This window comes from Elephas maximus, chromosome 22 (genome assembly GCF_024166365.1).
Source record: "Elephas maximus indicus isolate mEleMax1 chromosome 22, mEleMax1 primary haplotype, whole genome shotgun sequence".
In the NCBI taxonomy this organism is placed as follows: Eukaryota; Metazoa; Chordata; class Mammalia; order Proboscidea; family Elephantidae; genus Elephas; species Elephas maximus.
In genome coordinates, this window is record NC_064840.1 from 23,277,816 (window position 1) to 23,297,130 (window position 19,315).

The 19,315-nt window shown below is 39.2% G+C and overlaps 1 protein-coding gene across 5 annotated transcripts in view; it reads right to left on the minus strand.

Moving 5' to 3' along the window:
• The window catches only part of SPECC1L (sperm antigen with calponin homology and coiled-coil domains 1 like), a 182,963-nt gene that overhangs the window by 77,616 nt on the left and 86,032 nt on the right, over window positions 1–19,315 (minus strand). For all 5 annotated transcript variants that reach the window (XM_049865402.1, XM_049865404.1, XM_049865406.1 and 2 more), the window contains exon 9: window positions 18,683–18,774. In XM_049865402.1, the coding sequence (XP_049721359.1) occupies window positions 18,683–18,774 (92 nt within the window). The remainder of the gene's footprint in view (window positions 1–18,682; window positions 18,775–19,315) is intronic.

Genomic DNA, 19,315 nt, shown 5'->3' on the forward strand with positions numbered 1-19,315 from the left:
AGTGTCAAAGTCAGGTTATATCTAGAGCTATAACTCATAAAGAAACTGCTGAAAAGGAAGTATTTGGTTCTGAATTTGTATAATTCATTCTACACCACTACAGTAAGGCTGTAACACACACACAATACAGGAATATAATATGATCAGTATACTTTCTAAAAATTAAACTTATTTTGAGAAAATTGCAGATTCACATATAGTTTTAAGAAACAATACAGAGAAGACCCTGTTTACCCCTTACCCAGTTTTCCTGGATGGTAACATCTTGTAAAAATGTTAACACAACCTCACAACCAGGATACTGTCATTGATGCAATCAACACACAGAACCTTCCATCACCACAAGGATCCCTCCTGTGGCCCTTTTACGGCCACACCCTCTCTCCTCCTTTCCTACCCCCCATATCACTGACTCCTGGTAACCACTCACCTGGTATTCTGAGTGTGGTTTCATTATTTTGTTTAAAGAGAATTCTTAAAAATATCATACCTATTAACTAAATACAAAGACATGTCCCCAAACAAAATATGGACGGGCTCCTACTGTTGGTTTATTGGGGCTTATGTCCTGGTTCCAAATCTCATTCTGTCACCACCCTGATAACCATACTGCTACCAGTGCCTCAGGGCAAGCCTGTCTTCTCAACTCACCACTACTGCACCAGCTTTATCCCTGGCTTCCTCATCTCCAGACGCATACACACACCCCTCTACACACAGCCAGAAGCACCCACCACAAACACAGAAAGCCGTTCAGTTCTTCTGCTTCATCTCCTGCCACCTCGATGCAACGCTCAACCACCACCAAACTTAACCCCATGTGGAGCGCCTGTTTACTGGCTGTTTTTTCTCACACTTCATTTCCTCAGCATTTCCCTAACCCCTTTCATCATCTAGCTAACTTCTTGCTACTCACTTTACATTCCCAGCAGAGATGTGAGAATTCCAGCTTCCCCACATCCTCCCCAACACTTGGTAACCTCAGTCTGTTTAACTTTAGCCAATCTAAAGGGTGTGTACCGGAATCTTACCATGGGTGTAATTTCCATTTCCCTAGTGACTAAAGTGGGTGGGAGTGATTAATGATGTTGAGAGTCTTTTCATGTGCTCACTGGCCATTCGTGTATCTTCTCTTGGGGAGGGCCTGTTCAAATCTTTTGCCTATTATTTATTGGGTTGTTCATCTTCTTGTTATTGTGCACGAGTCTTCTGTCGGATAAGTGTATTGCAAATAGATTCTTCCCAGTCCATAGCTTGCCGTTTCATGTTCTTAAAATCTTTCAAAGAGAAGTTTTAAAAAATGTTGAGGCTCAATTTATCAGTTTTCTTTCATGATTTGTGCTTTTTGTGTGTCCTAAATAAATTTTTGCCCAATCGAAGATCATGAAGGTTTTCTCTAATGTTTTCATCTAGAAGTTTACAGTTTTAGCTTTTACACTTAGATCTACGGTTGGTTTCTAGCTAATCTTTGCATATGCCATGAGGTAAGGATTGAGGTTTATTTTTTTCCCTGTGGAAATCTAGTCGTTCCAGCATCCTTTGTTGAAAAGACTACCCCCTCTCCGACTGAATTATCTTTGTTGAAAATCAAGTGGCTATTTTTGGACACTGTCTATTCCACCTCCCAGAAGCTCTGGCTATTCTGGTTCCTTTGCATTTCCATAGAAACTTTAGAATTATCTTGTTGATTTCAACAAAAAAGGCTGCTGGGATTTTAATTGGGATTGTGGGAGAACTGAGATTAACAGTATTGAGTCTTCCAGTCCATGAATATGATGCAATTTTCACTCATTACTTCTTTAATTTCTCTCAGCAATATCTTACGGTTTTTATTGTAGGGGTCTTGTACACATTTTATTAATAAGTACTTCAATTTCCAATTGCTTACTGCTGGTATCTAGATATACAATTGATTTTTGTATGGTGACCTTGTATCCTATGACCCTGCTAAATTCAAGTCAATTTTTGTTGATTCCCTAGAACTTTCTAAGTAAATGATCCTGTCAGCAGTACATAAAGAGTTTTATTTCTCCCTTTCCAATCTGCACAAATTTCTTTTCTTTTTTGGCCTTATTGCACTGGTGGGAGCACCACCAAAATAAACAAAGTGGTGAGAGTGAGCCTCTTTGCTGTGATTCCAGAGGGAAGCAGTTAGTCTTTCAATTAAGTAAGATGTTAGCTGGAGATTTTTCATAGATGCCTTTATCAGGCTGAAGAAGGTCCCTTCTATTTCTATCTTGCTGGGAGTTTTTCAATGAATTGGTCTGAAATTTTGTCAAAGGCATTGCTTTTTCCTCCTTTATTCTGTTGTTGTTGTTAGGTGCCATCCAGTTGGCTCCAACTCATAGCGACCCTACGTACCACAGAACAAAACACTGCCTGGTCCTGCGCCATCCTCACAATCTTTGCTATGTTTGAGCCCATTGTTGCTGCCACCGTGTCAGTCCATCTCACTGGAGGTCTCTCTCTTTTTTGCTGACCCTCTGCTTTACCAAGCATGAAGTCCCTCCTGATAACATGTCCAACGTACATGAGACGAAGTCTCACCATCCTCGCTTCTAAGGAGCGTTCAGTCTGTATTTCTTCCAAGACAGACTTGTTCATTCTTCTGTCAGTCCATGGCGTATGCGATATTCGTCGCCAACGCTGTAATTCAAACGCATCATTTCTTCTTCGGTCTTCTTTATTCATTGTCCAGCTTTTGCATGCATATCAGATGACTGAAAAATACCATGGCTTGAGTCAGGTGCATCTTAAATCCTCAAAGCCACATCTTTGCTTTTTAACACTTTAAAGAAGTTTTTTGCAGCAGATTTGCCCAGTGCAATACGTTGTTTGATTTCTTGACTGCTGTTTCCATGGGCATTGACTGTAGATCCAAGTAAAATCAAATCCTTGACAACTTCAGTATTTTCTCCATTTATCATGAGGTAAATTTTAATCCTGCAGTCTTGGAATAAATCACACTTGGTCATGGTGGGCTCTCAATTTTATACATTGTTGGATCCAATTTGACAATTTCTTCTTTTAAGTCTGCATATGTATTCATAGTGAATATTAGTCAGTAGTTTCGTTTTTTGTAATGTCTTTGGTTTTGGCATCAGGGCAATGTTGCTCTCATAAAATTAATCGGGACATCTACTTTTTCTCCTGTTTTCTGAAAGACTTCGTATAGGATTAGAATTATTTCCTCTATAAAGGTTTTTTTTGTCTTTTTTAATAAAGGTTTGGGATACCCTGGTAGCATAGTGGTTAAGAACTATGGCTGCTAACCAAAATGTCAGCAGTTCAAATCCACCACGTTCTCCCTGGAAGCTCTACGGGGCAGTTCTACTCTGTCCTATAGGGTCGCTATGAGTCGGAACCGACTCAACGGCAACAGGTTTTTTTTGTTAAAATAAAATTTGATAGAATTCACTGGTGAAATCAGCAGGGTCTGGAATTTTCTTTGTGGGAAGGATTCTTATTCTGAAATAATTATAGATTTACAGGAAACTGCAAAGTTAGTACGGAAAGGTCCCAAGTACCCTTCACCCATTTTCCCCCAATGCTTATATCTTACATAAATAAAGTACAATATCGAAACAAGAAAAACGACATTGGCTCACCTGTTTATACAGTTTTATACCATTTTATCACGTGGGGGTTCATGTTACCATCACTGCAGTCCAGATAGAGAACAATTCGTGGGAAGGTATTTAATTACAAATATGTTTTCTTAAAAGGACATAAGAGTATTAAGATCTTCTATTTCTTCTTGATTCAGTTTTGGCAGTTTGTGTCTTTCAAGGAATTTGTCTATTTCATCTAATTTTTCAATTTACTGGCATAAAGTTGTTGTTAATATTCCTACGTTATCCTTTTAATGTTTATAGGATATGTAGTACATCTCCTCTTTTACTCCTGATGCCGATAATTTATGTTTTCTCCCTTCTTTTCTGGATAAGTCTAGCTAGAGGTTTATCAGTTTTGTTTACTTTTTTCCCCAAGAACTAGTTTTTGGTTTCAATGGCTTTTTTTTTTTTTAATTTCTGCTCTTACCTTTATTTTTCCTTTATCTTACTTCAGGCGTTTATGGTCTTCTTTGTCTAGCTTCTTACCATAAAAACTTATATTGTTAATTTTAGACATTTTTCTTTTAATAAAGCATTTAAAGCCATACACTTCCCTGTAAGCACTGACTTTGCTGCATCCCACAGATTTTGATATGTTGTAGTTTCATTTTCATCCAGTTCAAAATATTTTAATTTATCACTTGCCGACACATAAGTTAGTTAGAAATATGTTAGTTCCTACTATTCATTTGTAACTTGGTTTCACTGTGGTCAGAGAACATAACTTTTATAATTTCAATCCATTTTTATGTGTTGAGATTTATTTTTATAATGCAACACATGGTCTATCTCAGTGACTGCTCCATGTGAAAAGAAACATACACTCTGCTATTGTTGGGTGAAAAGTTCTAAACATGTGGATTTGATACAACCACCTGAGGGAGTTGTTCAAGCCTTTCATATCCTTACTGATTTTCTACTTTTTCAGCTCAGTTTTTGCTTCATACTTTTTGAAGCTTTTTTACTGGGTGAAAACATTAAGGACTGCTGTGCCTCTTGATGCCTTAAACGTTATGAAATTTCCCCTTTATCTCTGATAATCTTCGTTGTTCTAAAGTCTGTGTTGTCTGAGAATACTCCTTCAGCTTTCTCAGAGTTCACATAAAATAGCTATCTTCATCCCATTACTTTTAACCTATCTTTGGCATTATATTTAAAACTGGATTCTTACAGACAGCATACAGTTGGGTCTTCTTTCTTTACTCGGTCTGACAATCTCTGCCTTTTAATTACATATTTAGGTTATTTAAATTTAACATAATTATTGACATGACAGGGTTCCAATGTGACATCTTGCTAATGGTTTTGTACTTGTTCCGATGCTCCTTTGTTCCCCTTTTCCTCTTTTTTTTTTGACTTCTTATGGATTAACTGAATTTTGGTGGGGGGGGTTACTCTACTATCAGCTTATCACCACGATCACTCTATTTTATTACCAGTTACTAAAGAGTTCACAATATGAACTATTAAGTAACACAGTTCACTTTTGAATACTATACCACTTCACATATAATTTAAGACCCTTAAAACAGTTTACTACTATTGCACCCACCCAGTTCTTTTGCTACTTTTATCATAAAGTCCCTAATATAATGTTATTTTTACTCTAAACTGCAAATTATTTTTTAAATAAATTGAAAATTAGGAAGGGAAAAAAGTAATTTTTATGTTTACCCATGTATTTACCACTTCAGTGCTTTTCACTTTAAACTTCCATTTTTTCCCTTTTGTCTGAAGAACTTCCTTTAAGAAGTCTTTTAACATTCCCTCAGCTTTGTCTGTCAAGCAAGTTTTAATTTTACCTCTGTTTCTGAGGATATAGAATTCTAGGTTGACAGTTTTTTTTCTTCTTTCAGCATTTAAAGATACCTCTCCATTGTCTTCTAACTTGCATAGTTCTAATTCACAAACTACAAATTTGTGAACATTCTTACCTGGCTGCCCTCAAGATTTTCTTATCATCATTGATTTTCATCAGTGGCTTGCTGTGGGGTGGGTGTGTGTTTGTATATGCTTATCTTGTTTTAGGTTCACTGATTTTCTTGGATCCATAAGTGTATGGTTTCCTTCAAATCTAAAAAAATTTCAGCTATTATTTATTTAAATATTTTTTCTGACAATCTCCCCCTTTTTACTAGGACTTCAGTTCCAGGTATGTTAGACCACTTGACTTTATTCTACAGTCACAGAGGCTCAGTTCTTCTTTTTTGTAGTCTTTTTTTTCTGTCATTTTGGACAGATTCTGCTGCTACGTCTTCCAATTCACTGATCTTTTTCTCTGTATGTCTAATTTGCTTTTAATCCCATTCAGTGAAATTTTCATTTCAGATATCGTGTTTTTCATTTCTAGATGTTTCATCTCGTTCTTTTTCATATCTTCCACTTCTCTCTAGAAAGTATATTAACACCGTTAGGTGCTGATGTCATCATAGCTGCACTTTCTCAGCCTGTATCTATTGGTTTATTTTTCTCCTGGTTATAGGGTACACTTTCCTAGGCGTCTGTCAGTTTGTCATAATATGGGGGCTTGTGTGTTGCTGTGATACTGGAAGCTACACCACTGGTAAACAAATACCAACAAGTGGGCAGGTTTCAGTTAGCTGAGCTTCCAGGCGAAGACAGAGTAGGAAGAAGGACCTGGTAGTCTACTGAAATTAGCCACTGAAACCTCAGGAACAGCAGCAGAACACTGTCTAACACATTGCCTTAAGATGAGCCCCTCTGATAGAAAGGCACTCAGAATACCACTAGGGAAGAGCTGCGTCCTGAAAGTACAGTCGACCATAATAACATGGGTAGAGTCAAGCATTCAGGACCTTCATTCGCTGATGTGGCATGACTCAAAATAAGAAGAAACAGCTGCAAATACCCATTAATACTAGGAACGTGATATGTATGTATGAAGTATGAATCTAGGAAAACTGGAAATTGTCAAAAATGAAATGAAATACATGAAAATCGATATCCTAAGCGTTAATGAGCTGAAATGGACTGGTATTGGCCGTTCTGAATCAGACAATCGTATGATTTACCAAGCCATGAATGACAAACTGAAGGGAAATAGCATGGTGTTCATCGTCAAAAAAAATATTTCAAGATGTATCCTGAAGTACAACACTGTCAGTGATAGGATAATATCCGCAGGCCTACAAGGAAGACCAGTTAATACAACTATTATTCAGATTTACGCACCAACCACTAAGGCCAAAGATGATGAAGTTGAAGATTTTTACCAACTTCTGCAGTCTAAAACTGATTGAACATTACCCGTGATTGGAATGTGAAAGTTGGAAACAAAGGAGGAGGATTGGAAGTTTGAAAATATGGACTTTGTGATAGAAATGTTGCTGGAGATTGCATGATAGAATTTTGCAAGATCAACAACTTCTTCATTGCAAATACCTTTTCTCAACAATATAAAGGGCACCTATACATGTGTGTACCTCACCAGAGAGAATACAAAAGAATCAAACTGACTACATCTGTGGAAAGAGACGATGGAAAATCTCCATATCATCAGTCAAAACAAGGCCGGGGCCGACTGGAGAACAGACCATCAATTGCTCATATACAAGTTCAAGTAGAAGTTGAAGAAAATTAGAACAAATTTCCACGAGAACCAAAGTACAGCCTTGAGTATATCCCACTGGAATTTAAAGACCATCTCACGAATAGATTCAACCCACTGAACACTAGGACAGAAGACTGAACAAGTTGTGGAAGGACATCATATGTGAAGAAAGCAAAAGGTCATTAAAAAGAAAAGACCAAAATGATGTCAGAAGAGACTCTGAAACTTGCTCTTGAATATAGAGTAGCTAAAGTGAAAGAAGAAAAGATGAAGTGAAAGAGCTCAAGAGAAAATTTCAAAGCATGGCTCAAGAAGACAAAGCAAACTATTATAACTCAATCTGTAAAGACAGAAAGAAACCTGGAGATAGAAAACCAAAAGGAAAGAACATACTCAGCATTTCTCAAGCTGAAAGAATTGAATGAAAAATTCAAGCCTTGAGTTCCAATACTGAAGGATTCCATGGAGAAAATACTAAACAACACAGGAAGCATCAAAAGAAGATAGAAGGAATATACACAGTCACTGTACCAAAAAGAACTGGTTGACATTCAACTGTTTCAGGAGGTAGCATATGATCAAGAACCTATGGTACTGAAGGAAGAGGTCCAAGCTGCGATGAAGACACTGGCAAAAATCAAGGATCCAGGAACTGACGGAACACCAATTGAGATGTTTCAACAAACGTATACGGTGCTGGAAATGCCAACTCGTCTATGTCAAGAAATTTTGAAGACAGATCCCTATTTGTATCCATCCCAATGAAAGGTGATCCAAAAGAATGTGGAAATTATCGAACAGTATCATTAATATCACACACAAGTAAAATCTTGCCGAAGATCATTCAAAAGTGGCTGCAGCAGTACATCAACAAGGAACTGCCAGAAATTCAAGACAGATTCAGAAGAGGACATGGAACCAGGGATATCATTGCTGATGTCAGATGGATTTTAGCAGAAAGCAGAGAATACTGGCAAGATGTTTACCTGTGTTTTATTGACTATGCAAAGGAATTTGACTGTGTGGGTCATAACAAATTATGGATAACATTCTGAAGAATGGGAATTCCAGAACACTTAATTGTGCTCATGAGGAACCTGTACTTAGACAGTTGTTCAAACAGAACAAGGGTATACTGTGTGGTTTAAAGTCAAGAAAGGAATGTGTCAGGGTTGTATCCTTTCACCACACTTATTCAATCTGTATGCTGGGCAAATAATTTGAGAAGCTGGACTTACGAAGAGTAACAGGGCATCAGGAGTAGAAGAAGAGTCATTAACAACCTGCGTTATGCTGATGACGCAATACCACTTGCTGAACATGAAGAGGACTTGAAGCACCTACTGATAAAGATCAAAGACCACAGCCTTCAGTATGGATTTCACCTCTACCTAAAGAAAACAAAAATCCTCATGACTGGACCAATAAGCTACATCATGATAAACAGAGAAAGACTGAAGTTGTCAAGAATTTCATTTTACTTGGATCCACAATCAACGTCCATGGAAGCAGCAGTCACAAAATCAAATGATGCACTGCATTGTGCAAATCAGCTGCAACAGACTTTTTTAAAGTGTTAAAAAGCCAAGATGTCACTTTAAGGACTAAGGTGTGCCTGACCCAAGCCATGCTGTTTTCAATGTTCTCATATGCATATGAAAGCTGGAAAATGAATAAGGAAGACCTAAGAATTGATTCCTTTGAATTATGGTGTCCGTGAACAATAATGAATATACCATGGACTGCCAAAAAAATGAACAAATCTCTCTTGGAAGAAGCACAGCCACAACGCTCATTAGAAGCAAGGACGGTCAGACTTCGTCTCATGTACTTTGGACATGTTATCAGGAGGGACCAGTCCCTCGAGAAGGACATCATGTTTGGTAGAGTACAGGGTCAGCGAAAAAGAATAAGACCCTCAAGGAGATGGACTGACACAGTGGCTACAACAATCAGATCAAGCATAACAACAATTGTGAGGATGCCGCAGGACTGGGCAGTGTTTCATTGTGCTGTACACAGGGTTGCTATGAGGCACAACTGACTCGATGGCACCTAACAACAACATAGGTCACATTTTCTACTTCTTTGCTGGCTAATTAAATTTTATTCATGCTGGATATTGTGATTTTACACTGTTGAGTCCAGTACTTCGTTGTGCTGCTCTAAGGATTGTGAGACTCTGTTCTGGCAGGTAGGTAAATTAGTTAGTCCCTGACTTTCGACAGGGTTCCGTCCCTATGACTCCTTCGTAGTCAAATCTGATGTAAGTCAAGTATCTTTTTATTTTTAGTCCTCATTATTATTGCCTTTCATCATCAGTATCTTTACAAATCTGATCTTTACTTAACTTTGAGGGTTGGAAACATTACATACAAACTAAAGATATATTTTAACATTGTATGTACACCTTTCACCTTCCCCTCACTTACTATCTTGTTATTCAACATTTTGCATTTACGACAATAGTAAAAAAAAATCTACTATCCAACTATTTTGCATGTTACTGACGTATGTCTGGCAGTAACAAATACCAAGGCGTGAGGCAAAAGTAACGCTGGATGTGATGGTTAAGGTTATGTGTCATCTTGGCTGGGCCATGATTCTCCGTGGTTTGGCGGTTATGTAATGAGGTAATGTGGCAACTATGTAATGATGTGTGTATCCTCCATTTTATGATCTGATGTGGTCATCCTCCATTTTTGCATGATGCTGATTTCATACAATGATCTGGTCTTTAGAACCTAACCATGTCGGTAAGTAAGGACAGGGTATAGTACACAGTACTAACGATAAGACGTTAAAAAAAAAAACAAAAAACACCACATGGTCATAAGTGCAGTTCATCATAACTTGAATATGTCATAAGTTGGGGACTACATGTACTGCATTAGTTATCTATGCTATACGACAAATTATGCCCAAACTTTAGTGGCTTAAAATAACAAATATTTACTGTCTCACAGTTTCTATACATCAGAAATCTGGCACAGTTAAGCAGGGAGCCTGACTCGGAGTTTCTCTTAAGGCTGTAAATCAAGATGCCACTGGGGATGCAGTCACCTCAAGGTTGTGAGAGGCAACAGCAGTCAAGTATACTTTCTTTTCCAATACACATGAAACATTCTCCAGAACAGACCACGTATTAGGTCATAAAGCAAGCCTTAACAGAATCCAAAACATCGAAATATTACAAAGCACCTTTTCTGACCATAAACTCGTAATAGTAGAAATCAGTAACAGAAAAAGCAAGGGACAAAAAATCAAACACATGGAAACTGAACAACACCTTGCTCAAAAAATACTAGGTTACAGAAGAAATTAAGGACAGAATAAAGAAATTCATAGAATCAAATGAGAATGAAAACACTTCCTACCAGAACCTTCGAAACACAGCAAAAGCAGTGCTCAGAGGTCAATGTACAACAATAAATGCACACATCCCAAAAGAAGAAAGGCCCAAAACAAAAACATCAGCCCTACAACTCAAACAAATAGAAAGAGAGCAGCAAAAGAAGCCTTCAGGAACCAGACGCAAGTACCAAAAATTAGAGCAGAATTAAATGAAATATAGAACAGAAAAACAATTGAAAGAGTTAACAAGACCAAAAGCTGGTTCTCTGAAAAGACTGACAAAAATTCATAAAGCATTGGCCAAACTGACAAAAGAAAAACAGGAGAGGAAGCAAATAACCCAAATAAGAAATGAGATGGGAGATACCACAACAGACCCAACTGAAATTAAAAGAATCACAACAGAATACTGTGAAAAATTGTACTCAACAAATTTGAAAATGTAGAGGAAATGGACAAATTTCTAGAAACACACTACCTACCTAAACTAACACAAACAGCGGTAGAACAACTAAATAAACCTATAACAAAAGAAAAGATTGAAAAGGTAATTTAAAAACTCCCAAAAAAAAACTTTGGCCCTGATGGCTTCACTGGAGAACTTGCAGAGAGGAGTTAACACCACTACTCTACTAAAGGTATTTTAGAGTACAGAAAAGGATAGAATACTCCCAAACTCATTCTATGAAGCCAGCATGACTCTTATACCAAAACCAGGCAACAACACCATAAAAAAAGGAAATTACAGACCTATATCCCTATGAACTTAGAAGCAAAAACCCACAACAAAATTCTAGCCAACAGAATTCAACAATATAACAAAAAAACAGTTCACCATGACGAAGTGGGATTCATACCAGGTATGCAGGGATGGTTTAACATTAGAAAAACAATTAATGTAATTCATCACATAAATAAAACAAAAGACAGGAACCACATGATCTTACCAACTGATGCGGAAAAGGCATTTGACAAAGTTCAACACCCATTCATGACAAAAACTTTCAGCAAAATAGGAATAGAAGGGAAATTCCTCAGCATAATAAAGGACATTTATACAAAGAGAACAGTCAACATCATTCTAAAAGGAGAGAGTCTAAAGGCATTCCCCTTGAGAACAGGGACCAGACAAAGATGCCCTTTATCACCGCTCTTATTCAACATTGTGCTGGAGGTCCTAGCCAGAGCTATTAAGCTAGAAAAAGAAAGAAAGTGCATCGAAACTGGTAAGGAAGAAGTAAAAGTATCACTATTTGCAGATGATACTATCTTATTATACACAGAAAACCCTAAAGAATCCACAAGAAAACTACTGGAACAAGATAAACATATAAACATCAGTTGGATTCCTCTACACCAACAAAAAGAACATCAAAGAGGAAACCATTTACAACAGCCCCCAAGAAGATAAAATACTTAGGAATAAATCTGACGTAAAAGACCTATACAAAGAAATCTACGAGACGCTACTGCAAGAAACCAAAAGAGACCTACACAAGTGGAAAAACATACCTTGATCATGGATAGGAAGACTCAGCATTGTGAAAATGTCTATTCTACCCAAAGTGATCTATAGATACAATGCAATCCTGATCCAAATTCCAACGACATTTTTTAATGAGATGGAGAAACAAATCACCAACTTCATATGGAAAGGGAAAAGGCCCTGGATAAGTAAAGCATTACTGAAAAAGAAGAACAAAGTGGGAGGCCTCACACTACTTGATTTTAGAACCTATTATACAGCCACAGTAGTCAAAACAGCCTGGTACCAGTACAACAACAGACACATAGACCAATGGAACAGAACTGAGAATCCAGACAAATTCATCCATCTATGAGCAGCTGATATCTGACAAAGGCCCGAGGTCTGTTAAATGGGGAAAAGACAGTCTCTTTAACAAACGGTGCTGGCATAGCTGAATATCCATCTGCAAAAAATGAAACAAGACCCATTCCTCACACCATGCACAAAAACTAACTCAAAATGGATCAAAGGCCTAAATATAAAATCTAAAACGATAAAGATATGGAAGAAAAAATAGGAACAATGCTAGGAACCCTAACACATGGCATAAAGAGTATATAAAACATTACTAACAATGCACAAACACCAGAAAAGAAACTAGATAACTGGGAGCTCCTAAAATTCAAACACTTATGCTCATCCAAAGACTTCACCAAAAGAGTAAAAAGACAACCTCCAAAACCTACGGACTAGAAAAAAAATTTTTGGGTACAACAAATCTGATCAGCATCTAATCTCTAAAATCTACAAGATACTGCAAAACCTCAAAAACAAAAAGACAAATGAACCAATTTAAAAATGGGCAAAGGATATGAACAGGCACTTCACCAGAGAAAACATTCAAGTGGCTACCAGATACATGAGGAAATGCTTCGGATCATTAGAGAAATGCAGATCAATATGATGAGATACCATCTCACTCCAACAAGGTTGGCATTAATCCAAAAAATGCAAAATAATAAATGTTGGAGAGGTTGTGGAGAGATTGGAACACTTATACACTGCTAGTAGGAATGTAAAATGGTACAACCACTTTGGAAATTGATTTGGTGCTTCCTTAAAAAGCTAGAAACAGAACTACCATATGATCCTGCAATTTCACTCCTTGGAACATATCCTAGAGAAATAAGAGCCTTCACACGAATAGATACATGCACACCTGTGTTCACTGCACCACCGTTTACAATAGCAAAAAGATGGAAACAACAAAGGTGCCCATCAAAGGATGAATGGATAAACAAATTATGGAATATTCACACAATGGAATACCATGCAACGATAAAGAACGAATCTGTGAAACATCTCATAACATGGATGAATATGGAAGGCATTATGCTGAGTGAAATTAGTCAGTCGCAAAAGGACAAATATTATATGAGACCACTATTATAAGAACTCAAGATAAGGTTTAAATATAGAAGAAAACATTCTTTGATAATTACGAGGGTGGGGAGGGAGGGAGGGACGGGGGTATTCACTAGTTAGACAGTAGATAAGAATTATTTTCGGTGACAGGAAGGACAACACATAATACAGAGGACGTCAGTGCTACTGGACTAAACGAAAAGCTAAGAAGTTTTCTGAATATAACCAATCACTTTAAGGCACAGACTAGCAGGGACGGGGGTCTGGGGACCATGGTTTCAGGGAACATCTAGGTCAATTGGTATAACAAAGTGTATTAAGAAAACGTTCTGCATCCCACTTTAGTGAGTAGCATCTGGGGTCTTAAAAGCTAGCAAGCGGCCATCTAAGATGCATCAATTGTTCTCAACCCACCCGGAGCAAAGAAGGATGAAGAACACCAAAGACACAAGGACAATACGATCTCAAGAGACAGAAAGGGCCAAATAAACCATAGACTCCATCAGCCTGAGACTAGGAGAACCAGATGGTGCCCAGCTACCACCAAAGACTGCCCTGACAGGGAATACAACAGAGAATCCCTGACGAAGCAGGAGAAAAGTGGGATGCAGACCTCAAGTTCTAGTAAAAAGACCAGACTTAATGGTGTGACTGAGACTGGAGGTACCCCAGAGATCATGGCCTCCAGACTCTGTTAGCCCAAAACTAAAACCATTCCCAAGGCCAATTCTTCACAGACAAAGTTTAGACTGGACTATAAGGCATAAAACGATCCTGTTGAGGAGTGTGCTTCTTAGCTCAAGTAGATACATGAGATGAGGTGGGTAGCTCCTGTCTGGAGGTGAGATGAGAAGGCAGAAGGGGACAGGAGCTGGTTGAATGGACACGGGAAATATAGGGTGGAGAGAAAGAGTGTGCTGGCACATTATAGGGAGAGCAACTAGGGTCACGTAACAATGTGTATGTAAGTTTTTGTATGAGAAAGTGATCTGAATTATAAACTTTCACTTAAAGCACATTAAAAAAGTAATAATAATAAATAAAAAGAAAGGTTGGGGGAAGAGCTGTTTCCAAGGTCATGTACATGGCTGTTGGCAAGTTTCAGATCTGCTTCCAAGCTTATCTACGTGAGCCTCTCCACAGCGCTGACTCACAACATAGCAACTGGGTTCCCCAGGACAAAGAGGAATGCTCAAGACAGAGCCAATTATTTTATAACCTAACCTTGGAAGTGACATCTTATCACTTTTGCCATATTCTATTCATTAGAAGGGAGTCATGAAGTCCAGCCAACACTCCACATGTGTAGATTATACAGGTGTGAATATCAGGCGGCAAGGATCATTGGGAGGCATTTTAGAGTCTGCCTACCACTGCTATTTATGGATCTCCTTGGTCCTTTTGAGGCTTACTCTTAATGTCTTTTAAGGAAGATTTGGAATAGCATTTAGCAGGGCTATTTAGTTCCACTTTAAGGTACGGCCCTTCAGGAGCCTCTACTCAACGTCCTATGTATTCAGAGAGATTTCTCCACAGTGGCTGGTGAAACCTCAAATGATTCCCTGCCCTGTACGAACTATGGGAAGTGTGTGTTTGACAGCTCCCTAGTAACTGGTCTTTCCTGGGAAATTGTTCTTGCCTGGCCTCATGGGGTTTCATTCTATGCCTGGACAGACTGCCATTCAGGTGAAGACTCAAGTGAATGCCTCCACAGATTTCTGGACCCCTTTCTCTGTTTAATTCCCTCCTCCTATGCACTCTGCTCTAAAAATTCTAGCAGTCTCGTTTTCCCTGAACATTGATTTGTGTGTCCTCAAATCAAACTGCTTTCCCCTCCCTGTTCCGTGTGTGTCATCATTCCTGTGCCACCATCTGGAAATTGCCTCCATGAAAAGTATGTAGACTGCTGTAGAACTCACTTCATTTCTTTCCCTTTTTTCAGGGGTCACAGTGTAGTACTGCCTGTTGTACAATGTCTGAAAATAACTGTTTCTTGTATTTTGTCCAGCTTTGTAGTTATTTGTGGGTGGCAGGATAATTCAGCCCGTTACTCCCTGTAAAATTGCCATGTGTGCAGTGTCTGACAGCCTCTAACTTCACAAGGGGGAAGGAGAATCAAGATCAACAGCCCCTCCCCCCGTAAAAAAAAAGATCAACAGCCCAAGGCTGACTCCTATGAGGTGGAGTTCAGACATGCCTCCTTTCTCCACAGTCTTTACCAATCCTGACACCAACCATCCCTCCCACGGCTCTACTTCTCTTCAATAATTCATTACAATGGCCATGCAGAACTCACTGACAATACTCACCATTATGCGGTTTATTAGGGAAATAAGAGGTTACAATTCAGGCTCAGTAACACTCAGGATACAGTTCTTCCATCAGGACAGTCCCTTCCCAGTCATGCTGCAAGCATGCCTCTCTCTGGCACCTCAGCCTCTACTGGGCTTGGACAAGTGTCACAAAGCTCTTTTAGCCCTGCCAGTAAGTGCTCAGAGGCACTTGGCTTTCTCACTCAGTGTGCCGGGAAGCCCATTGTGCTGTCTCGTGCTGGTTTCTCCTGCCACTGTTTTATTGCCACCACTTCTTGCTGTCTGCAGTGTTATAGCTCTCCTCTTTCATGCTCGATCTCCATCTCCTGGTTTCAGAAGTTGCTCAGTGCAGGGATCCCAGGTCCAAAGGACACACTTCGATCTAGGCTCTTCTTCCTTGGTGGTGGTGAGATCTTCTCCTTTCTGCCTCTGGGATGGTTCATTTTAGGCCTAGCAGGATGACAAAACTGACCAATTCCTTTGGTGGGCCATAATTACCTTATTTGCACCATCCTGCTCAATCACTTGGGTGAGAGTTACAAGACCATGGCAAGAAAAGCCACACAAAAACGATCCATCGTACCACACTCCCGCATGGTCAGAAGGGGAATTCCCACACAGAGAGTTTTGAAGAATCAACAATTCCAGTCATGAACCTTACTCCTCAGAGGTTCTGGTTCACGAGGATAAGGCCTGGGAGTCCATGTGTTTAGAAACTCTCCAATTGGGTTTGAGAAGCACTGTGCTAACTAGTAAAGTACTAAAAGGCTACTCCAGTGTGGCTTGTAATTGTTGAATTTATTGAGTCATAGAGATGACATTTTTTATCTTCTATGTTTAGAGAGATTTAAAAAGTGAGGCCCTGTTCATAAAACTTCAAGGAACCACCGCTCACAGGACACTTCGAGAAATTTAGCCTCTGAAATTATGTTTTGCCCCGTTTATTTACGTCTTTAGAAAATTTTTGATTAATAGAGAGCATATAAAAAGCATTAAATCTGTAAATGGAACATGCAATTCCTCTCACCTTCCTTTTAAATTAACAATATAACATCTTCTATATAAACGTAATGCAAAGCCACTAGCTTGCAGCATTATAAATGCAAAGGGAGCATGATTTTACTCTAAGTTTCACAAAGTGAAAAAGTTCACTTACTAAACACAAGGCCAATAGTTAACAGCACAAAAGTCTCCACTCAAAAAGAAAATGCTCCCAAATCCTATCACTTTAGGGGAAGAGGCAAGGCCAAGGCTGCATCACAGGGTGCTAGGTTTCAGGCCATTTTTCTTATGGCTACTCTCAACTATATGGAAATATGTCACCTCAGCTTCTCTTTTCTGAAAGTGACTTTATATCAAGAACACAAAGAGAGGGTCGTTTGGGCACTATAGAACAGAAACTCTGCCCCGCTTCTGGTCTGCATTTCCACAGTCACAACAAGGATTAGTAATGCCCTGTGCCAGGCTGTTATAAAATGGCCCCCAGTGAATCACATTTCTCTGAACTCATGCCTGGTGCAAACCTTTCTCTCCCACACTAACTCTCTGCTGGCCTCAAGACTTGTTTGCACCAAAAGAATAGGACAGCTGGCCTTGTAACTTGTTTGCACCAAAAGAATGGGATAAAAGTAATGTGCAGCTTCTGAGCCTAGGTCTTAAGAGGCTCTGTTAACTTCCACTTTCACTCTCTTGGAAGTCTGAAATATCATGCCATGAAGAAGTCTGAAGTGAAGACAACATGGAGAAAGAGGCCCAGCCATCCCTGTTGAGCTTAGGCCAGGCCCACCCTTGGTCTGAGTGCAACTGAGGAGCAGGCCCAGGCAAATCCAGCAAAGAACTGCCCAGTCAACTCAAAGAAATGCAAGAAATAATAAACTACTACTGCTTTAAGCACTAAATTTCAAGTGGTTTGCTATGTATAAAAGGCTGAGACATGCCAACATGTCCACTTACAGAAATATCTTGGTATAGTAGTTGACAGCATAGTCTCTGAAGCCACACCACTTGGTTCAAATCACTTTGTACGACCCTGCACAAATTACTTAACTTTTCTGCAGGGCTTTGAACAGGCTGGAACCAGTTCAGACCCAAATTGTTACACTTTTAGTGTTCAGGGACAATAACCAGAACAGGAAAAATTATAGGTCGAAGCCCTGGAATGAAAGACTTGGAAGAGGCGTGGTCAAGAGACATGAAACTGGATTATTGGCAAGACTGTGAAGAGCAACACATATTCAAAGGTCTGGCCAATTATTACCATTAGTATCTCTGTTTACCATTAGTACCACTGTCATCTTTAAGCAGAGCACCGCTGTTTTCAACTCTGCTCAAAATCCCACGTGCAAGAGACTGGGTTGCTAGGCAACTGGTATGCCGCTCTCATTTCTACGAGGGAGATTAAGTTTCCAGCAGGTCTTCCACCCATCATTTTTCCTTTCTGGTTACTGTTCTGGGTCACCCAAATTTTAAAAATTCCAGTCTGTTCCAATTTCTCTTCCGCGGCCGTGAATCAATCAGGAAGTGCCAGTCTGAAGCCCTGCTTTTCTGTGCCTCATTTTCCACATCTGAAAACTGGAGATAATGATAGCATCTAACACCCAATAAAGTTGTTGTAAGGATTTAATGATTAACATTATAAAGCATTTGGAGCAGTGAAACGCACATAGTAAGTGCTCAGTAATTGTTAGCTATCATTATTATCACAGTTTATCAAAAGAAATAACACAATTTACTTTTATGTACTTTATCTCAATTAAGGATATTCACAGTATTTTAGGAAACAAATCCCAAATACATTCTTCATGAGTCACAGAGATGACATTTTTTATCTTCATGAGGTAGCCACCTGACCTATGTGTGAATGATTCTGAAAGAGAGGACTTTACCTTTAGAGTCTGCCTCCCTGCCATGCAAGCCTCCCACGATCACAGGCACTTACCTGCATAGGGGACACAGCTGCTGCAGGGGGCGTTTTCATAGGACTTGGACTCAGGGGCGTTCGAGGAATTGCAGCTGCAGTAGGATTAGGTACTGCAAAACAAGTAAATCATGAATGCATCATAGTACAGTAATAGTTTTCTTAACTGATCTTCACTTAATGATTCACCAGTTAACCACTGCTCTCTGTTCCCCTGGAAACCATCTGGACTATACCTACCCTGTGCTGAATACTCAGCTAGGCCCTGGCATCCAAGTGCTTCCACTCCCACCAGTGAATCCTCTGCTTCCCTGAAGTAATCATGTTATTTCCAACCCTGGCTATGCCAGTCATTTTTGCTATTTAATTACATTATAAGGAACCCTGGTGGCACCGTGGTTAAAGCACATGGCTGTAACCAAAAGATCAGCGGTTCAAACCTATCAGCTGCTCCGAAGGAGAAAGATGTGGCAGTCTGCTTTTGCAAGTATTTACAGCCTTGGAAACTCTATGGGGCAGTTTTACTCTGCCCCACAGGGTCATTACGAGTCATTATTTACCAAAAAAAAAAAATGATATTGTGTGTAAGAACTTGGGGGGCCATGAATATGAGATTTTAAATTGGGAGATAATGCCTAACTGACCTCCAAGATA